The 19,591-nt window shown below is 48.9% G+C and overlaps 1 protein-coding gene across 8 annotated transcripts in view; it reads right to left on the minus strand.

Annotated features, from left to right (window-relative positions):
* TMC8 (transmembrane channel like 8) overlaps positions 1 to 19,591 on the minus strand; it is a 119,687-nt gene that overhangs the window by 84,905 nt on the left and 15,191 nt on the right. For 4 of the 8 annotated variants that reach the window (XM_086931098.1, XM_086931097.1, XM_086931099.1 and 1 more), the window contains 2 exons: positions 10,073 to 10,297; positions 8,961 to 9,109 (listed from right to left, as the gene is read on the minus strand). In XM_086931098.1, the coding sequence (XP_086787224.1) occupies positions 8,961 to 9,109; positions 10,073 to 10,254 (331 nt within the window). In that variant the 5' untranslated portion in view covers positions 10,255 to 10,297. The remainder of the gene's footprint in view (positions 1 to 8,960; positions 9,110 to 10,072; positions 10,298 to 19,591) is intronic. The other 4 variants (XM_086931102.1, XM_086931101.1, XM_086931103.1 and 1 more) reach the window with 1 other exon arrangement.

Raw genomic sequence — 19,591 nt, forward strand, 5'->3', positions numbered from 1 at the left:
GGGGCCGCCTTTTTCCTTGGCTTACAAGAATACGACAGAGGAGGTAGGACAATACTTCCTAGTCCAGGGCAAAATGGGTAGAGGGAACATTAAACCGGCCACCTCCAGTAATCCATGGTATTCAGACCAGTGCAAGGCGAAACAGAAGGAGTTAACTGTCGCCTTGCTTAAAAAGAATCCCTCACTAGTTAGAGTGGCTAGGAAGGATTATGCAAGGGCGATAGTGCTGGCTAAACGTGAGTGGGAGGAACAACACTGGCAGGATCTTAAATCCGCTGCCAACATGAAGAATGCCATGTTGTTCTGGGATCTGATTAACAAGGCTAGGCAGCAAAGTGTACCATCTATCGCAAACCACATAACGGAACAACAATGGCATTCCCACTTCTCTGCGCTGTATGATGGGAGAGAAGTATTAGATTCACCTCTCGCAGATTCAGATTTCAGGACCCAAACCCTGGCGGAGCTCGAAGAACCATTTCTGTCCTCCGAAGTAAGAGTGGCCATTAGACATCTGACCCCTAGGAAGGCAGCTAGCCCAGACGGGATACCAGGGGACCTTCTTTTGAATGACCCTGATGCCTGGGGCAAACTAATTGCCCTAATAATGAATTTGATCTCTAAGGGTTATCCTGTGCCAGATTCATGGAAGGGAGCAGAGGTGGTAACAGTGTACAAAAAGGGCGCAAGAGATGACCCTGCCAATTACAGACCGATCAGTCTGATTGACGTGATCCAGAAGGTGGTTGGCAGGGTCATCATTTCTAGGGTGGGTGTCTGGATGGAAGAGGAGCACGTTCTCTCTCACTTCCAAGCAGGGTTTCGCCAGAAGGTGGGCACGATATACCAGGTCTGCCGCTTTTTTTCGATCTATTGGAAAGCCGTGACCATCAACAAGGGTAGCCTCTATCTGGCATTCATAGATCTTAAGACAGCGTTCGACATGGTCCCTCGTGCAAGGCTGTGGGATATCTTGGGGAAGATGGGCTTCCCAGGGTCACTTTTGGGTCTTATTGTGAAGCTACACGAGGGGAATTATGCGAGGATCAGATGGGGCACCCAGGGACAACTGACAGAAAGGGTGCCCGCGAGGAGTGGAGTCCGCCAGGGATGTGTTATGGCACGGACCCTATTCTCCCTCTTTGTGAATGGAGTGGTGAATCATCTGAGGTAGGAAGCGGCAGATGCGCCATCTCTGGCGGGGGAAAAAACACCCACTCTACTCTTCGCGGATGACACCATCTTGATCTCTAAAACACCCACAGGTCTTCAAAAACTCCTGGACCGCATTAGTGTGTTTTGCATTGATAGAGGCCTCACCATAAATACCTCTAAAACAAAGCTTATGGCCATTTCACCTTCCAAGAGATTCAGGAATAATGTTTCGCTTAACGGCGTCCCCTTGGAGTTGGTCGATTCCTTTGACTATCTGGGTGTAAGAGTAAACAGCCGGATGAAATGGAAAGACCACTTGGCCAAAATGTTATTAAACCACAAAAGAGGCTCAGGGGTGGTTCTAAGGGAACAGCGGGAGTCGTTTAGTAAACCTGTGGCACCGACTCTTGAAATTTATGATGGTCAAGTATTGCCGGCAGCATTATATGGTTCTGAGTTGTGGGGGTTTGAGAAGATAACAGAGTTAGCCACGTCTGAAAATAAGTTCATGAGAGACCTGGTGGCCCTCCCAGTCTCCACCCCATTAATTCCATTACGGTTAGACCTAGGCAGGCGCCCCATAAAAGATATAGTGCGTCTGCGCCCACTACTCTTTTGGGTGCGTCTGAGAAGGACCCAGGAGCTCCATAATTATGCTGCAGTTCTAGATGAACTTATTCTCCTCAACACAGGCAATAAGATTAAGTGTTTGTGCAACCTGAGACAGCTGGTTGTGCAACTGGGCTTAAGTGAAGCATGGTTGAGCCAAACACCGCCTCCCAAGGTAGTGATCAAGAAGCTCTATTGGGACTGGGTACAGGAGATGGCCATACGTAAAAGTGAAGGGGGCCCTCTCTCCCAGCGTTTCCTTGAGATCAAATGGACAAGAAAACTTGAACCCTTCCTTGATTATATAGAGAAACCACTGGACAGATCACTTTACCTAAAACTGAGGCTCGAGACCCTACCGGTGAATGACATTTCTTCTGGGTGGAAAGATTCAGGTGTTCTACAAAAAGCCTGTCCTGGTTGTGCAGCCCCCAACGAGTCTCTGGCTCATTTTTTCTTTGCCTGCCCGGCATATAGGTTTGCCAGGAAGATATGGTTAAAACCACTATGTAAGGGGTTGGGCCTTAGATGTCAAAAATGGCCATACGGGTCCTCTTTACTGATACGTCCTCCGTTGCTATGGTGTGTGGGGTAGCTAAATATTTGGGAAGTGCGTGGCAGACACGTACAAGGAGGTCTAAGCCCAACCCACCCTACCCAACCGCCAGTTGGCCCCAAGACAGGATGTGCCTTTTAATGGTTCTCATGACAACGGTTTATTGTATATTTTAGTAATTGTATAAATTGAGTAGTATGTGATGTTGTATGTTTACATAGGATTGGTGGGTCCTTGCATTTTTATCTTTTTAATGTGCTGGACATTTATATCTTAGTAATTTTAAACACAATTGAGTAGTTTGGGATGATGTATGTTTATATAGGATTGGTGGGCCCCTACTCTTTTCTTTTTTCTTTCTTAATGTACTGTATAAATTGTACACTTTTATGATGAAATTTTTTTATCGAATAAAGTAAACAACGTATAAAGGGTCTGAGTGGTACTAGAGGTACAAGAGGTGTGATGTATGCGTGTCCAGATGGAGTTCCATGTATGAACTGAAAGGGTACGTTGTAAATCAGATTCCTATAAGAGCTCAACCTTACTTTTAGGACGATTTAGAGAGGAAAAATGTAGTTACTTGTAAACTTGGGAAGCTCTTATGGAAAGGGAAGTGGATAAAGGTTCTGACAGAGGATCTTGAGATGGAAGAGAAGATCCAGAAAGTCGAGAAAGCTGTTCCGTTATGAGCAAACGTAGAGATTCATATTTTAGTAACAAGCATGCAGGTAAGTCAAAAGCGGATTGAACCTGTTGTAAGGACAGACAACGAGAATCCTATATTAATTGTTTAACTTGAAAAATCCCTTTGGCAGCCCATGGTTTCCCAACAAATGTGCGATTGGACAATTTTATATTTTTGTTATGCCAAAGAGGCATATATCTGTAAAGTACTTTTAGATTTACATTTAATAGGACACAGGAATTATGTTAAACTAACTAATTGTTATTTTGCATAATTCGTGAACATTACATTATTTCTGTGGATTACAGATTTCAATAAATGAGTCTGCTGGAATGCAGTACAGCATACTACTGTATGCAGCAGTAACAGGCAGGATCATTTTCATACACAATCTCCTGTTTTAACAAACGCAATATAAAACACGCATTCCGATAATATAGGGCCTGATTTACAAAAGGCTTAGGGCCCGATGTAGGTACCAAATACCGGTCGGAAACGGCCAATTTCAGCCGTTTCCGACCGGTATTTGGCCTACTGAGATGTAGGGGACCTTTTTTTGTCCGATTCGGTATTTTACCGAATCGCAAAAATACAGAATCGGGTAATTTTACTGATTTTTAAATTTGGGATGTAGGTGGGACTACTTTCTGTCCCACAGGCCCTTCAGATTCGGTATTTTAACACCCAATCCAATTGGGTGTTAAAATACCGAATCCAGGTGTGCATGCACATGTGTGCATGCACACCTATGCCATGTGACAGACAGACATGCCCTTAGGGCATGTCTGTGTGCCACATGGCTCACATGCCTGTTTTGGGGGTGCTAGAGGGTGTCAAAGTGACACCCCCTGCACCCTTGCACAAATCGGTAATTACCGAATCGGTAATTACCGATTCGGTAATGCCCATTGATTTCTATGGGCTTCAAGGCTCATAGGAAGCAATGGGGGATACCGAATCGGTATTTACAGAATCGGTAAATACCGAATCTTACAGATTCGGTATTTACCGAATCTGAAATACCTACATCACCCCCCCTCTAATTTACCACTTCATAAATACCGATTCGGTATGATTCGGTATTTATGAAGTGGTAAATGTAGATTTACCTACATCGGGCCCATCGTCACAATGAAAAACTTGTGGCCTTTATTTTACGATGCGACTGATACGCTTACCAGTCGCATCACAAACATGTGGATTCGAAGGTTGTTGCAAAATGTATGGCCTAAGGTTGCGACCTCCTGCAACCACTGGAAATGCTAAGATGGTGGCCTGCGAGGCAGGGGCGTAACAAACGCCCCCGCAGACCCCGCAGTGTGGGGGGGCCTCACTCTCTACAGTTAATGAAGGGGGCCCCCAGGGGGCCCGGCCCCCTCAGCTCTTCTGAGGGCTGTGAGAGAGGCCTGCGCTGAAGCAAGCCTCTCTCCCTCTGTGTCTGAAGCAGGTGCAGCCTGCTCCGTTCCCCTCACCCCCTCCCTCTGACTAAAGAGAAACAAAGTATCAACATTGTTTCTCTTCAGTCAGAGCCGGAGGCAGGCGGGCCCCAGAGACAGCAGTCCACTGCTCCTCTGAGGCAGCACAGAGCCCGGCCCCCCACTCTCTCCTCTCGATAAGCAAAGCCCACCCCACAAGAGAAGAGACAGGGACACCGAGGAGGTGGGGGCCCCACCCCACAAGAGAAGAGAAGGGACAAGGACAAGGATTGGGTGGGGGCCCGGCCCACCCCACAAGAGAAGAGAAGAGACAGGGACAAGATGGGGTGGGTGCCCCATCCCACAAGAGAAGAGACAGGGACAGGCCCCCACCGAGAAGAGACAGGGACAAGGATTGGGTGGGGGCCCCACCCCACAAGAGAAAAGAAGAGACAGGGACAAGGATGGGGTGGGGGCCCCATCCCACAAGAGAAGAGACAGGGACAGGCCCCCACTGAGAAGAGACAGGGACAAGGATTGGGTGGGGGCCCCACCCCACAAGAGAAGAGAAGAGACAGGGACAAGGATGGGGTGGGTGCCCCATCCCACAAGAGAAGAGACAGGGACAGGGCCCACCCGAGAAGAGACAGGGACAAGGATTGGGTGGGGGCCCCATCCCACAAGAGAAGAGACAGGGACAGGGCCCACCCGAGAAGAGACAGGGACAAGGATTGGGTGGGGGCCCCATCCCACAAGAGAAGAGACAGGGACAGGCCCCACCCGAGAAGAGACAGGGACAAGGATGGGCTGGGGGCCCCATCCCACAAGAGAAGAGAAGAGACAGGGACAAGAATGGGGTGGGGTGGGGGCCCCAGAGACAGCACTCTCCACTTCCCCTCTGAGGCAGCTCAGAGCCCGGCCCCAACGCTCTCCCCTCCATAAGCAAAGCCCACCCCACAAGAGAAGAGAAGAGACAGGGACAAGGATGGGGTGGGGGCCTCAGAGAGCAAGAGCAGGAGACAGCACAGAGCAGTGCTCGGGACTCTGACAAGGGTGGGAGTGGGGGCCCCCAGAGAGAGCATTCTCCAGTGCAAAGCTCACATGAGAAGGGACGAGGCAGCAAAATGGTGCCCTCAGGTAAGCCCTCTTGTTAGAACACACCATGGGCATCCGCAGGAGGGGAGGAGGGGGGCCGAGAAGGGTGCAAGGCAGAGGGGGAAAAGGGTGCAAGGCAGAGGGGGAGAGGGATGCAAGGTAGAGAAGGGTGCAAGGCGGAGGGGAGAAGGGTGTAAGGCAGAGGGGAGAAGGGTGCAAGGCAGAGGGGAAAAGGGTGCAAGGTGGAGGGGAGAAGGGTGCAAGGCAGAGAAGAGAAGGGTGCAAGGCAAAGAGGAGAAGGGTGCAAGGAAGAGAGGAGAAGGGTGCAAGGTAGAGAAGGGTGCAAGGCGGAGGGGGAGAAGGGTGCAGGGTAGAGGGGAGAAGGGTGCAAGGCAGAGAAGAGAAGGGTGCAAGGCGGAGGGGAGAAGGGTGCAAGGCGGAGGGGAGAAGGGTGCAAGGCAGAGGGGAGAAGTGTGCAAGGCAGAGAGGAGAAGGGTGCAAGGAAGAGAGGAGAAGGGTGCAAGCTAGAGAAGGGTGCAAGGCGGAGGGGGAGAAGGGTGCAAGGTGGAGGGGGAGAAGGGTGCAAGGCAGAGGGGAGAAGGGTGCAAGGCAGAGGGGAGAAGGGTGCAAGGCAGAGGGAGAATGGTGCAATGTAGAAAAGGGTTCAAGGTGGAGGTGGACTAGGGTACAAGGGGAGGGGGAGAGAAGGATACAAGGGGGAGGGGGAAAAGGTGCAAGAGGGAGGGCAAGAAGGGTGCAAGGCAGAGGAGAGAAGGGTGCAAGGGGGCTGGTGATGAAGTTAAAAATGTGCCCCCCCTGGAAACATTTCTGCGGACACCCATGGAACGCACACTACTTTGTGAGGGAGAGTGGGAGAGAGTGGAGAGAGAGAGAGTGGAGAGAAACAGTGGAGAGAAACAGTGGAGAGAGAGAGTGGTTAGAGAGAGAGAGAGAGAGTGGAGAGAGACAGTGGAGAGAGAGTAGACAGTGGAGAGAGAGTGGAGATAGACAGTGGAGAGAAAGAGAGTGGAGAGAGAGTGGAGAGAGCATGGAGAGACACTGGAGAGAGTGGCAAAAGAGAGAGTGGAGAGAGAGAGTGGAGAGAGAGAGAGAGTGGAGAGAGAGAGAGAGAGTGGAGAGAGAGAGAGAGAGAGAGTGGAGAGAGAGAGTGGAGAGAGAGAGAGTGGAGAGAAAGATAGAGTGGAGAGAAACATAAAGTGGAGAGAGAGAGAGTGGAGAGAGAGTGGAGAGAGAGACAGTGGAGAGAGCGAGTGGAGAGAGCGAGTGGAGAGAGCGAGTGGAGGGAGCGAGTGGAGGGAGCGAGTGGAGAGAGCGAGTGGAGAGAGCGAGTGGAGAGAGCGAGTGGAGAGAGAGAGAGGGGGGAGAGAGAGAGTGGAGAGAGATAGAGTGGAGAGTGGAGAGAGAGAGATAGAGTGGAGAGTGGAGAGAGAGAGAGTGGAGAGAGAGAGAGTGGAGAGAGAGAGTATGGAGAGAGAGAGAGTGTGGAGAGAGAGAGAGTGGAGAGAGAGAGAGTGTGGAGAGAGAGAGAGAGTGGAGAGAGAGACAGAGAGTGGAGAGAGAGTGGAGAGAGAGTGGAGAGTAGAGAGAGACAGTGGAGAGAGAGAGACAGTGGAGAGAGAGACAGTGGAGGGAGACAGCAGAGAGAGAGTGGGTGGAGAGAGAGTGGGTGGAGAGAGAGTGAGTGGAGAGAGAGTGAGTGGAGAGAGTGAGTGGAGAGAGTGAGTGGAGAGAGTGAGTGGAGAGAGAGAGTGGAGAGAGAGAGTGGAGAGAGATAGTGGAGAGAGAGAGTGGAGAGAGAGTGGAGAGAAAGTAGAGAGAGAGAAGGGGAGAGGGTGGAGAGAGAGGGAGTAGAGGGAGACAGTGGAAGGAGACAGTGGAGGGAGACAGTGGAGAGAGAGATAGTGAGAGAGTGGAGAGAGAAAGTGGAGAGAGAGACAGAGGAGAGACCGTGGAGAGAGAGACAGTAGAGATAGAGTGGACAGAGTTGAGAGAGAGAATGGAGAGAGAGTAGAGACTGACTGACTGAGAAACTGACTGAGAGAGAGAGTGACTGACTGACAGAGAGAGAGAGACTGATTGAGAGTGAGACTGACTGACTGACAGAGACTGACTAAGATAGAGAGAAACTGACTGAGAAAGAGAGACTGAGAGAGAGAGGCAGAGACTGACTGACAGAGAGATAGACTGATTGACTGTCAGAGAGACTGACAGAGAGAGACTGACTGAGAGAGAGACTGACTGAGAGAGAGACTGACTGAGTGAGAGAGTCTGGCTGACAGAGACTGACTGACAGAGCGAGAGAGAGACTGACTGACTGGGGTAAAGAGAGAATGACTGACTGAGAGAGACTGACTGACTGGGAGAGAGAGAGACTGACTGGGAGAGAGAGAGACTGGCTGACTGAGAGAGAGATTGACTGACAGAGAGGGAGACTGACTGACAAACACTGACAGAGAGAGAAAGAGACGAGAGACTGACAGAGAAAGAGAGACTGACTAACAGAGAGAGAGAGACTGACTGACAGAGAGAGAGACTGACTAAGAGAGACCGACTGAGAGAGACTGACTGAGAGAGACTGACTGAGAGAGACTGACAGAGAGAGACTGAGAGACTGACTGACTGACTGAGAGAGACTGACTGAGAGAGACTGAATGACAGAGAATGATAGACTGACTGACAGAGAGACTGACTGACAGAGAGGGACTGACTGACAGACTGACAGAGAGAGACAGAGAGAGACTGACTGACTGAGAGTGACTGACTAAGAGAGACTGAATGACAGAGAGAGATAGACTGACTGACTGAAAGAGAGATACTGACTGACAGAGAGAGAGAGACTGCGATGGAATTGGGGTCAAAGTGTGTATGAAGCTATGCAATGCCTCTTAAGATTGCTATTGTCTAATAAAAATAAAAATGTATTATCAAAATGTGCTCTTTGTAGTTATATCTGCTTTTGAAATACTGCATTGTCGCTTTGTCCAATGTTTTAAAACGGAAACGGGAAGGAGCAGTGAATGCACTTTTGTCAAAACTAAACGATGAGTGGGCCCGATGTTGTATATCAGGAGTCTGCATCAGGAAACCCACCTAAAATTGGGCAAAACTTCCCCGGCCTACTGATGGCAGGGACCCTGTAATGAATGGACCACCACCTATGACAGCCTGCTGGCAGACTAAGCCCAACCTTTAACTCCACCATCCAGTGTTACTATTAACGGCTGCATTGGTGACAGTGGCGTAACAATCGCCCGCATCCCCTGCAGTATGGCGGGTCGCTGGCCTGAGAGCTCTAGACAGGCATGGAGGATGGGAGGGGGGGCCCCTCCATGTAGTTTGCAGGGGGGCCCCCTCATGTTTCGTTACGTCACTTCTGCGAGGATCTCTCTAGCTCAGTTCCCAATCTCCCCTCAGTGCCCACCTTCAATCTCAGAGAGAGGTTTCTTCCAAGGACTGCACGCTGATGCCAAGAGCTGAACGGCCTCCGAGGCCCTCCTCCAAGATCGGCGCTGTCTCTGAGCCCACCGGTCCCAGGCTCGATCGGTGCGGCTCTCCCAACGACACTTGTCTCTGAGGGAAAAGGAAATGACGAATGAGAATCTCTCACACGACAGCCAGTACATGGAAGAAGGGAGTCCAACCCCCCTTACTGCAACATCCTGGCCTTCCAACGAGCTACAGCCCAAAAACTCCTGATATTATGTATTCATTTTAGAATTTTAGAGTGCCTCACAACATTGGCATGAACATTCGATACAATAAATAACTTCTAAAATGTCAGGAGTTACACAAAATCAATCATTAGTGTGCATTTTACTCAGGTGCCTATAAAAAAGAGGCTGGGAGTAACACAGAGGTTCAACACAATAACACACCCAGAATGTATCCAGATACAACTTCCATAAATATGTACACCAGAACTTGTAGTTGCAGACAGTAAGCATCTTTGAAACAACCCTCGAGAGCCATGTTGTGAGAAATTTGAAAGATTTAGCTAGATGGAGTTCCTTGACACATGCACGTGGGCTGAGAAAGCCAGAGGAGCAGAGGATGTGTTCTTGAAGCTTTGGATCTAAAGGTCATCGTTTCCTTTGCTTCTAACCACACGAGAACACATGAGATGGCTGGTTTATTAGAAAGCTGTTTCGGGGTATCTAAGCAAGGTATTTTGTTGGTTAAGCATGCAAGTGTGTAGATGCATGTCTCCTCAATCTATTTCCGCTTTAGGGGGATTAGCACATATGTGAGGTGGTCACATTCACGTGAAGATGAGGCTAGCCCTGCTGAAGCAAGGAAGCCAGTATTCAGAGGTGGTCCTGTTAGAAGGGCATCGCCGTAGGCTAAGCAACAGATCACAAGTGATTGCTGATGTTAGTTGCCAGCCCCAGGTGGTGCCTGTTGGTACCTGCAGTCAACTTAGCACCCCATAAATATGAGAGGCGCTACAGAGTAATCGCCACCCCAGAAGGGAGCACACCAGCTTTGCACCAACCCCACTATTGCCCCATTTAGCATCCCTGTTATATCTTCTACCTCAGGCGGCGCTTCTTCTGCATGCACACAGGGAGCTGTTTCGGTGGGATCAGGGGATTAGGGTCCCCATGGGAGACACCCCAAACCGGACCGTCCTCATTGTCTGCATCACTGAAGTCCACACCGGCAGGAAGATCATTGAAGAGAACATGTCTTGTCCTCAGAGACCTGGACGTCATCATAGAGGAGAGGAGGTCATCAGAGGTAGACAAAGGAACAGGGAGTCTGTCGAAAGAGCACAAAAATAGTGAGGTCATTTAGTGTGAGGTGAAAGCACAGAGAGAAAGACAGTGGCAGACTGGATATTCAGCCTCTGATGTGATAAAGTGAAAAGAGGCAGCTAGTGTCACATGGTGACGTGGTAGGGTAGTCAATATTAGGTGGCATAGTCATAAGTAAGTCAGATAGCTAGTGCCCATGGGATTGTCAGTGTTAGGTGGGGGACTTGCTGTCAGGTAGGATAATAGCAGAAAGAAGAGATAGTCAAGTCAAAATGAGATAGTCACTGAGAGGTGGTATAGTCAATGTCGGGTGGGTATTCGGCGTCAAGTTTAATAGTCACGGGAAGATGGAACAGTCAATACAAGATAAGGAAGTCACTGCTAAATGGAATATTCAGTGTTGGGTGGGCTTGTCAGCGTTAGGTGGGATCATTGAGAAAAGAAGGTATAGTGAGTACGAGATGAGGTATTTACTGACAGATGGGATATTAAGCGTCAGCTGGGTTAGGCAGAGTAGGATGGGCTACTCAGTGTCGGCGGGATAATCATGGAAAGAGTGAATAGTTAGGTCAAGATGAAGTAGTCAATGAGAGGTGAGATAGTCAGTGTTGGTGTGATAGGATAAGGTGGGATACTCAGTGTCAGGTGACATAATAATTTTAAAAAGTGGGTTAGACAGTTAAAGGTGTTAAGATAGTCATTATGAACTGGTGCTATCAGAGCAGTCTGGGATAGTCATTCTCAGGTTGGATAATTAGTGCCATGTGGGATAGCTGGTATGCTGTGGGTTAGCCAGTGTGAGGTTGTATGACAATCAGTGTTAGGTGAAATAGTTGTGAAAAGAAGGAATAGTCACTACAGAATGAGATAGTGTGGGTAACATGGGATCCTCAGTATTGGGTGGGAAAGTGAGTGTTAGGTGGAATAGTTGGTGTCAGCCGAGTTAGCCCAACAGAAGTGGTACAATGACCAGTGTGACGTGGTGGAATTTTTCAGCAAAGGCGGGATAGCCAGTGTCAGGTGAGTTGGGCAGAAGCAGAAGAGACAGTCAGAGGAAAGGAGAGAGTCAACGTGAGGTGAGATAGTAACGTGAGATGTGGATAGGTAGAAGTCGGTGGAAAAGTGTAAGGTGGGATAGTTACAGTGACATTTGTTAGTCAGTGTGACGTGGGGTAGAAAATGTAAAGTCGTGTGGTAGTGTGTTAATGTCAGCAGCAGGTGAGACAGCCAGTGTAAGGTGAGATACTGCTGAGGTGTGAGGCAGTCAGAGGGATAGGAAAGTCCCCGCTACCTCTTGCCTCCATCTTTTCACAACTGCGCTTGTAAACAATTGCTTCAAATGGAGGAGAAGCACTGTAAAGTGGAGCATAAACAGGGCCTGGACAAATGACAACGTTCACAGCCCAGAAACGGTGGAAACAGGAGGGTGTGCTGAAGAAGACACATAGAGGTACTCAAAGGTAAAGTACGTTTGTAGGTACAACCGCCAGCAACAAACCCTACCAGTACTAAATGTTCTGAGACAAACCATGTGGTGCAAGCAGCAATCCATGGCAGATCGAACTGGCATACACCAAAGGCAATGAAAACATATCCCATTAAATACACTCAGAAGGCCACTAAAACTTAGGAATTCATTGACTTCCAACTACTACCTTAATGACAAAGAATATAATAAATCTGTTGCTTTAAAGCCTAACCATGCTAGCTCATAATCCCCTAACCCTGCAGGAGGACACGAGTGGGTCTGAAAATGTCTTTTCCCATCAGAGTTTCCTTCTCAACAGTCACTCCACAGCCATCAGCCTCTTCCATTGGATGTGCACCACTAGGGACACCTGCTCCTTTATCACTCTACGCTCTATCACTCTATTCCATAACTCAACTCTCTGTTTTATCTATTAATGTCCTAACAACACAGTTCCACTTCTTCTCTGTGTCACACTTGCCAACTTTACAGATATTCCACACTGTACCATTCTGCACAGCATTGCTGCTTTTACTGACCATGACTACCACGATGGGTTCAGTAACCCCGAAAGCTGGAATCACCCATTCCCTCACTCTCACAGACACTGGTTTGATGTCATGTACCACATCATATTGCATTCTGCTACACTGTGGATTGAAACAAACTTTAGTTCTTACTTGTTCTTGTACCACTCACTGTTCACACGTATCGGATCCATCATTCTTTACCTACCATGGACAAAGGCAAGGCCCTGGTGCTCTTTCTCCAGACAAACAGAATGGACTGCTCTGTTACAGAATCCTCCACCGCCATGAACTTTCCTGTACCATTAGCAAGAGGCATCTTCTGTTCGATTTTTTTCCGACGCTGGGTCGTAAATCACAGCTGTCATGCACTATACCAGAATCATTCAAGAACGTTTTCAACCGAGGTAACAGAATCTGCACTTTGTAATCAGCTACCATAATTTCTGGTAAACCTTCCCTTGAAAAGACATATTTCATGAGCTTAATGGGAAAAGCGTAAATGCTGCCATTTTGAGCAGTAAAGTAATACATTTCTGAATGAAGGAAAGCCTGGCTGGCCAGCATGAGCACACTCTATTTCTTCTTCCAGCTACTCTTGTGAATAACTGTCCTTCACACCTTACCTCATCAAGCCTTCTTCTCCCAGTTTCAAAGACAAACCTAAGGAGTCAATGGAAGGCAATCATCCATTAAATATATCGTGAACTTTTAAATTGTCAAATGATCATTTTCGACATCCATCCGCACAGCTTCCACAACACTCGGTTTTCGGCTAGCCACCACAACCTTTCCTTCAGCCACAACTTCCTCTTCGAGATCGAACACACTGTTGTAAGATCCCTCAATAGGCATACATAGTTTAACATGAGGAATTATATTTGTTTTTCCTGGAACACATATCACCTCCAATCGCAGTTCCAGGTGATGACAAAACCTACCCAGGTGACAAAATTACTCACAAAAGTTTTTGATCTCTTCTTATTTGTAATACGCTTGCCCATACAAAATGTCTTATATGATTAAAAGCCCATATGCATGCCAATAGTCTAAGTGTTGAGTTAGGATAACAGTGAAGGTTAAAGTAAGAGTTGGAATAGGTTAAGTCTGATGATTTGGGTAAGTATTAGAGTTAAAGCTATGGTGAGTGATTGGTCAGTGAGGAAATAAAGAGCATAAGGATTGGTAACAGTGGGGTACTTGGGGTCTCCCCCCACTTAAAAAAAGAAAGAAAAACGTCAAATGTGATTATTATTTTTTAAAAGGCGATTGTTAGGAGCACAACAATTCTGAATGAATCACTAGATTTTTGAGCCCTAAAATACATATCTGCCCAACAGTGTGCGTGTGGACTTGTGTGTGTCTGTGTGTATGTTATGTCTGATCCCCAGGACAGTGATGTGGGAGTGCTGATCAGTGACCCACTTAAAACATTACTTGTTCCTATTGTAATGAACTTCTTTGAAGCTACACTGTACTCTGCGCTTCATTTACCATCTCTGCCTATTGTTACCTTCCATTATGATGTCTCTTCCAATAGGGAAAATGAGTGCCTACAGTGAATAGGTCACCAGTAGGGTACTTATTAGCCGGGTGTGAGGTCCCCGTCGATCCCTCTGGGGACAGTGCTGTACTGGGTCTAACGGGGTGGAATAACTGAGAGGTATCGCTTAGCAAAAGGAGTGAATTCAGGAATGGTCCTCATGGACAGGACCTTGCTGCCAACATACTTGGTGTAAGTGAGGCATTGGCCGCTTGTTCATATTGGAGTGTCAGAAGTCTGCCTGAGTCTGACTATTCTAGAAGTAATGGAATGGGATGACGTCTCAAGGGCAGTATACCCTCAGCATCATTCAGAGTGTTCCCCAGCGAAAGTCCCCAGCATGGCAAGAGCTTCTTCAAGATTGGACAGGAGGATCCCAAGAGTAGAACGACACTTGTGGTTGATGCCCTAGGTGTGCCCTGTGTACCCTGATGCCCCAAAACCTACCTTGAGCACACTGCGGCCCTGGACTTGGCAGCAGCATGGCACTGAGAGATGAGGGGAGAACAATGAATGGTCCAGACATGTAGGTCACCATTATGATCACCAACCGTGTGGTTAGTTGAGAAAAGGGGTAGCTCCCTAACACCAGGTCTTGGGCAGCTGCTGTCTATTGGGCTGTTGGCCTGCAAGGTGCGTGCAGGCATGCTAGACTGGAGTCGTGGGTGGCCCAAACACTGAGTTAGTTTCCTAAGAGAAGGCAAGGCTGGAGCCCAGAGGTCTCGACTGCCTCTCCTTTAGAATTGGTCTTGTTGCCCTAGCAAATGAATGATCCCCCAGGATTGGGGTGCAACATGGATGTAGAGGAGGGTATTTTGGAGATCTCTGCAAGAGAAGAGCCCAGCGGTGGCAGCGGATACCGGGTTCCTAATGCTTCGTATCTCATATGTATTTTAGCTATATGGGCTGAATGAGAGGGTACAGTATAATTAGGGTGAGTACTTGTCTGTACCTACAATGCTGTCTTGAAAAGTCTAGGCGGATCCATTCAGGGGTGTACCCCCAGTGGGACTGCGGATCCCAACCAAACCATGTATTCCTGTAATGAGGTGGTTGGCATGCAGTTCATTTATTTGTGGTCTTTGGATATGTTCCCTGATTGATAAAACAGAAAGCAGCAGCGCACGTACGTACGTATGTACGTACGTACGTATATTCGTAATCAAATAGAACAAGATAGCAACTCCTCTAAAGCATTGTTTAATATTGTCAAGGACTTTGCATCACCCCAAGCATGCAAACAGTCGCCACCAGAATCCCAGGAGCTTTCTGATTCACTAGCAAATATTTTTTTCCAATCTCTTTGATCTATGCTAATTTCCCCACTACGCGCACAAATAACATTAGATCTACTAAAGATCTGGGTGCTCTTACGCCATCTCCTGCTTATCACCTCAATCAGTTTGAGATCATTTCGCTGGAGGATATAAGCAGTCTACTATCGGCAGCTAAATCTGGCTCACCGGGAGACATATGTTCCCCTAACATTATGGCCCTTCTCTCCCCTGTGTGTGCCCCGAAAATACAGAAATGTTTTAACTCCTCTATCTTAACTGGCTCAATCCCCGTTGCTTTGAAAGAAGCTTATGTCCGGCCTATCCTCAAGAAACCGATGGCCGATCCTCAGGTTCTGAGCAACTACAGGCCGGTATCTTTGCTGCCTTTGCTTGGAAAAATATTGGAAACAATAATAAATAAACATCTTAGCCATTACCTACAATCTAATGGCATTCTCGACCCTTTCCAGTTGGGCTTTCGCCCGGGTATGGTACTGAGACAGCCATTTTGGCTGTCATGGATTCAATAAGACAAACTCTTGATGCTGGAGGGTCCATGATACTGATCCTCTTGGACCTCTCCGCAGAATTCGATACCATTTCTCATCGACTGCTTGTGGAGAGGCTGCGGGAGTGTGGTATCGGGGGTCTGGCTCTGGATTGGCTCAAGAATTTTCTCTCAGATAGATGGCAAACCATTACTCTGGGACCGTTTACGTCTCAAACATTCTTGTTGGATAAGGGAGTAGCGCAGGGCTCCTGCCTGAGCCCAACTCTTTTTTATGTGTGCATAGCTTCCCTGGCTAAGGTTGTTCAACCATTTGGTTTTGAGATAGTATCGTATGCTGACGATACCCAGTTGATATTCCCAAAAGGCACCAATCCAATTGACAAGAGATTGCGCTTCTCGGCGGGAATGCTTGCCATCTCAAAATGGATGACTGAATGTTGCCTCCAACTCAATCCCGGAAAAAACGAACGTATGCTCCTTGGAAGAGCCGCTAACATCTGTATGGTCGGCTGGTGGCCATCCCAGCTGGGTGCCGCTCATTTGACCAAACCTGCTTTTGCCATTCAGGAGGAAGCCTTATCGCTGCACACGGAGGGTGCATTCTACAACCCAAGCAGTTCTGTTAAGGTTGCGCCGCTGGTGGGAGCTTCTCCGCATTCGGCGGACAGCCTGCACGCTCCCAGCGTGCGCTGGACCTTTAAACTACCTGCTGCCTTCACCGGAGGACTGCGAGGACCAGCAGCCTCTACATCTTACAGCTGGTGCCTCTTCCCCCGGCGGCCACGCCCCCCATCAGTCCTATTTACTTTTCGCGACACCCGCTCCGCTAGTGCCGCTCATTTGACCAAACCTGCTTTTGCCATTCAGGAGGAAGCCTTATCGCTGCACACGGAGGGTGCATTCTACAACCCAAGCAGTTCTGTTAAGGTCGCGCCGCTGGTGGGAGCTTCTCCGCATTCGGCGGACAGCCTGCACGCTCCCAGCGTGCGCTGGACCTTTAAACTACCTGCTGCCTTCACCGGGGGACTGCGAGGACCAGCAGCCTCTACATCTTACAGCTGGTGCCTCTTCCCCCAGCGGCCACGCCCCCCTTCAGTCCTATTTACTTTTCGCGACACCCGCTCCGCGGGTGCCGCTCATTTGACCAAACCTGCTTTTGCCATTCAGGAGGAAGCCTTATCGCTGCACACGGAGGGTGCATTCTACAACCCAAGCAGTTCTGTTAAGGTCGCGCCGCTGGTGGGAGCTTCTCCGCATTCGGCGGACAGCCTGCACGCTCCCAGCGTGCGCTGGACCTTTAAACTACCTGCTGCCTTCACCGGGGGACTGCGAGGACCAGCAGCCTCTACATCTTACAGCTGGTGCCACTTCCCCCTGGCGGCTACGCCCCCCATCAGTCCTATTTACTTTTCGCGACACCCGCTCCGCGGGTGCCGCTCATTTGACCAAACCTGCTTTTGCCATTCAGGTGGAAGCCTTATGGCTGCACACGGAGGGTGCATTCTACAACCCAAGCAGTTCTGTTAAGGTCGCGCCGCTGGTGGGAGCTTCTCCGCATTCGGCGGACAGCCTGCACGCTCCCAGCGTGCGCTGGACCTTTAAACTACCTGCTGCCTTCACCGGGGGACTGCGAGGACCAGCAGCCTCTACATCTTACAGCTGGTGCCTCTTCCCCCGGCGGCCACGCCCCCCATCAGTCCTATTTACTTTTCGCGACACCCGCTCCGCGGGTGCCGCTCATTTGACCAAACCTGCTTTTGCCATTCAGGAGGAAGCCTTATCGCTGCACACGGAGGGTGCATTCAACAACCCAAGCAGTTCTGTTAAGGTCGCGCCGCTGGTGGGAGCTTCCCCGCATTCTGCGGACAGCCTGCACGCTCCCAGCGTGCGCTGGACCTTTAAACTACCTGCTGCCTTCACCGGGGGACTGCGAGGACCAGCAGCCTCTACATCTTACAGCTGGTGCCTCTTCTCCCGGCGGCCACGCCCCCCAGTACGATCACAATAAATTGAACAGTCCCTCACGCAATGCGGGACTAGCGCGGGACGAAGCGCGAGCGAAGCCCGGGCCAAGGGCGGGCCCGTTTAAGCCCGTTCAAGACTGGACTGGGCCACCCTATTTAAGTTTGCCTTTTATCTTCTTTTCCTCGCTGATATTGAGTACACTTTTAAACAGGTCCTTGTAGTTTGTTTTTAGACTTTGTTTTTAGACTTATTAGACTCACTGTACCTCTGTATTGCAACAAATTTTATTGCATTATGTCTCCGAGAACTACCAGGAATACTGTTAACCCCTTCCATGCTCATGACGAGCTCAGCTCGTCATGAGGCACAGTTGAGCTGTGCTGATGACGAGCTGAGCTCGTCATGAATATAGTAGAATAGCAATTTCCAGCACAGGGGAAAAATAACCACAGCAGCGATGTGGTTAAGAAGCAGGCCCAGACTGCTGCTGAGGTCATTGGGCCAATAGACCAATTCATAACTAAAGCCAATGAGGCCATCGAGCAGGGTATCACCTTATTGGAACGGAGGGTCTCACAGGACCTGGCTATCGCCAGACGCTCTTCTATGGGCTTACTGGCCACTGCAAAAACTCCCCAGCGTCCTGTTGAGTTACCCCCTCCCCTGACAGTACATGCAGAGACGCACACTGTCCCCCGCACAGTGGACCTATCTGCGTCCCTAGATCTTTCCGAATCCCATCTTTCACTTGAAAAATCTCCAGTCATTTTTGCTACCCAAACAGACGTTGCCCCCTCCCCAACTATAGCTAGGGGCGTACGCGAAGGAGCAGTTCCCAAAAAATCGAAGAAGAAGGAAACTACTAAGTCTCATCACATTACTACTTCTCCCCCCATAACTATCCCTGCAACCCCTTCTGTTTCTCACCCCACCCACAAACCTTTAATCCTCCCACAACTCCTCACCAACCTTCTTCCCTGTCTTTCGTACATACAGCGGATCTTAACACGGATAACTTGAACGTTAGTTGTACCAACTCTAGTAGCTACGACAGTGAAGGAGGTATGGATAATGGTAACCTTACAACTAACACTTGTAGTAACGACAGTCTACTGCTTAGTAGAATTGGAGACCTATTTAAGTCCTATTTAGAACCAATAGAAAAGGCTCTGCACTTGGTCCAGACCCAACTAACCCAACTGTCCCTAAGCCTAAACTCAAGTAAGGGTAACAAGAAAGAGCCCAACTTGGCTCAAGGAAGGCCCACTATTCATAATACAAATACATCAAAGCCTGGTACTACTGTACCGAATCCCCATACTACCAAACAAAAGGCCCTAGAGAAGCCTAACCAAAAACAACCATTAGCACTTATAACCAAGCCACAACCACCTCCCAAACCTTCTAATCCCATACCGTCCCAACCTTTAACCAATCCTAAGCCTTCATCATCTACCCAACCTAATCCACTTTCTGTCCCCCCTACCCCCGCCCTTCCCACCCCTGTCCCTACCCATCCTAAAAGCTCTGTTGGATTTAACACCATTCCGAGAAATCGAAAGAGAAGGGGCCACCCTATCCATCTCCCACCTGAGGCATCCCCCTACGTAGTAATAATGACAGGTGTCCCGGAACTCCCCCCAAATCAGGACGAACCAGTTTGGTCATTAAAAAATAAAGTAATATACTGGTTGTCCAATAATAGACCTTTACCAATCTTCTTGGACAACAGAGTCACCACTGTGCGCAGAGTGCCCTGGCTAGGCAATGAACCCAAAAACATCCAGGGTGACTGCGTCATAGTAAATTTTGCCGATCCTAACACAGTTGAGCATATCTGCTCCTGGGGAGATCATACCTCCACTGAAGGGATAGCCACTCATAATTTGTCATACTTCTACCCCCCGACTACACGACGCAATGCCGGTCCCCCATGGTCCTGGACTAGGGTGGGGAACTGGGGTGGAAATAGAGATCGAGACCACTGGTCAGGTTACGGTTTTAGTA

The sequence above is a fragment of the Lissotriton vulgaris genome, chromosome 7 (genome assembly GCF_964263255.1).
Source record: "Lissotriton vulgaris chromosome 7, aLisVul1.2, whole genome shotgun sequence".
Lineage (NCBI taxonomy): Eukaryota > Metazoa > Chordata > Amphibia > Caudata > Salamandridae > Lissotriton > Lissotriton vulgaris.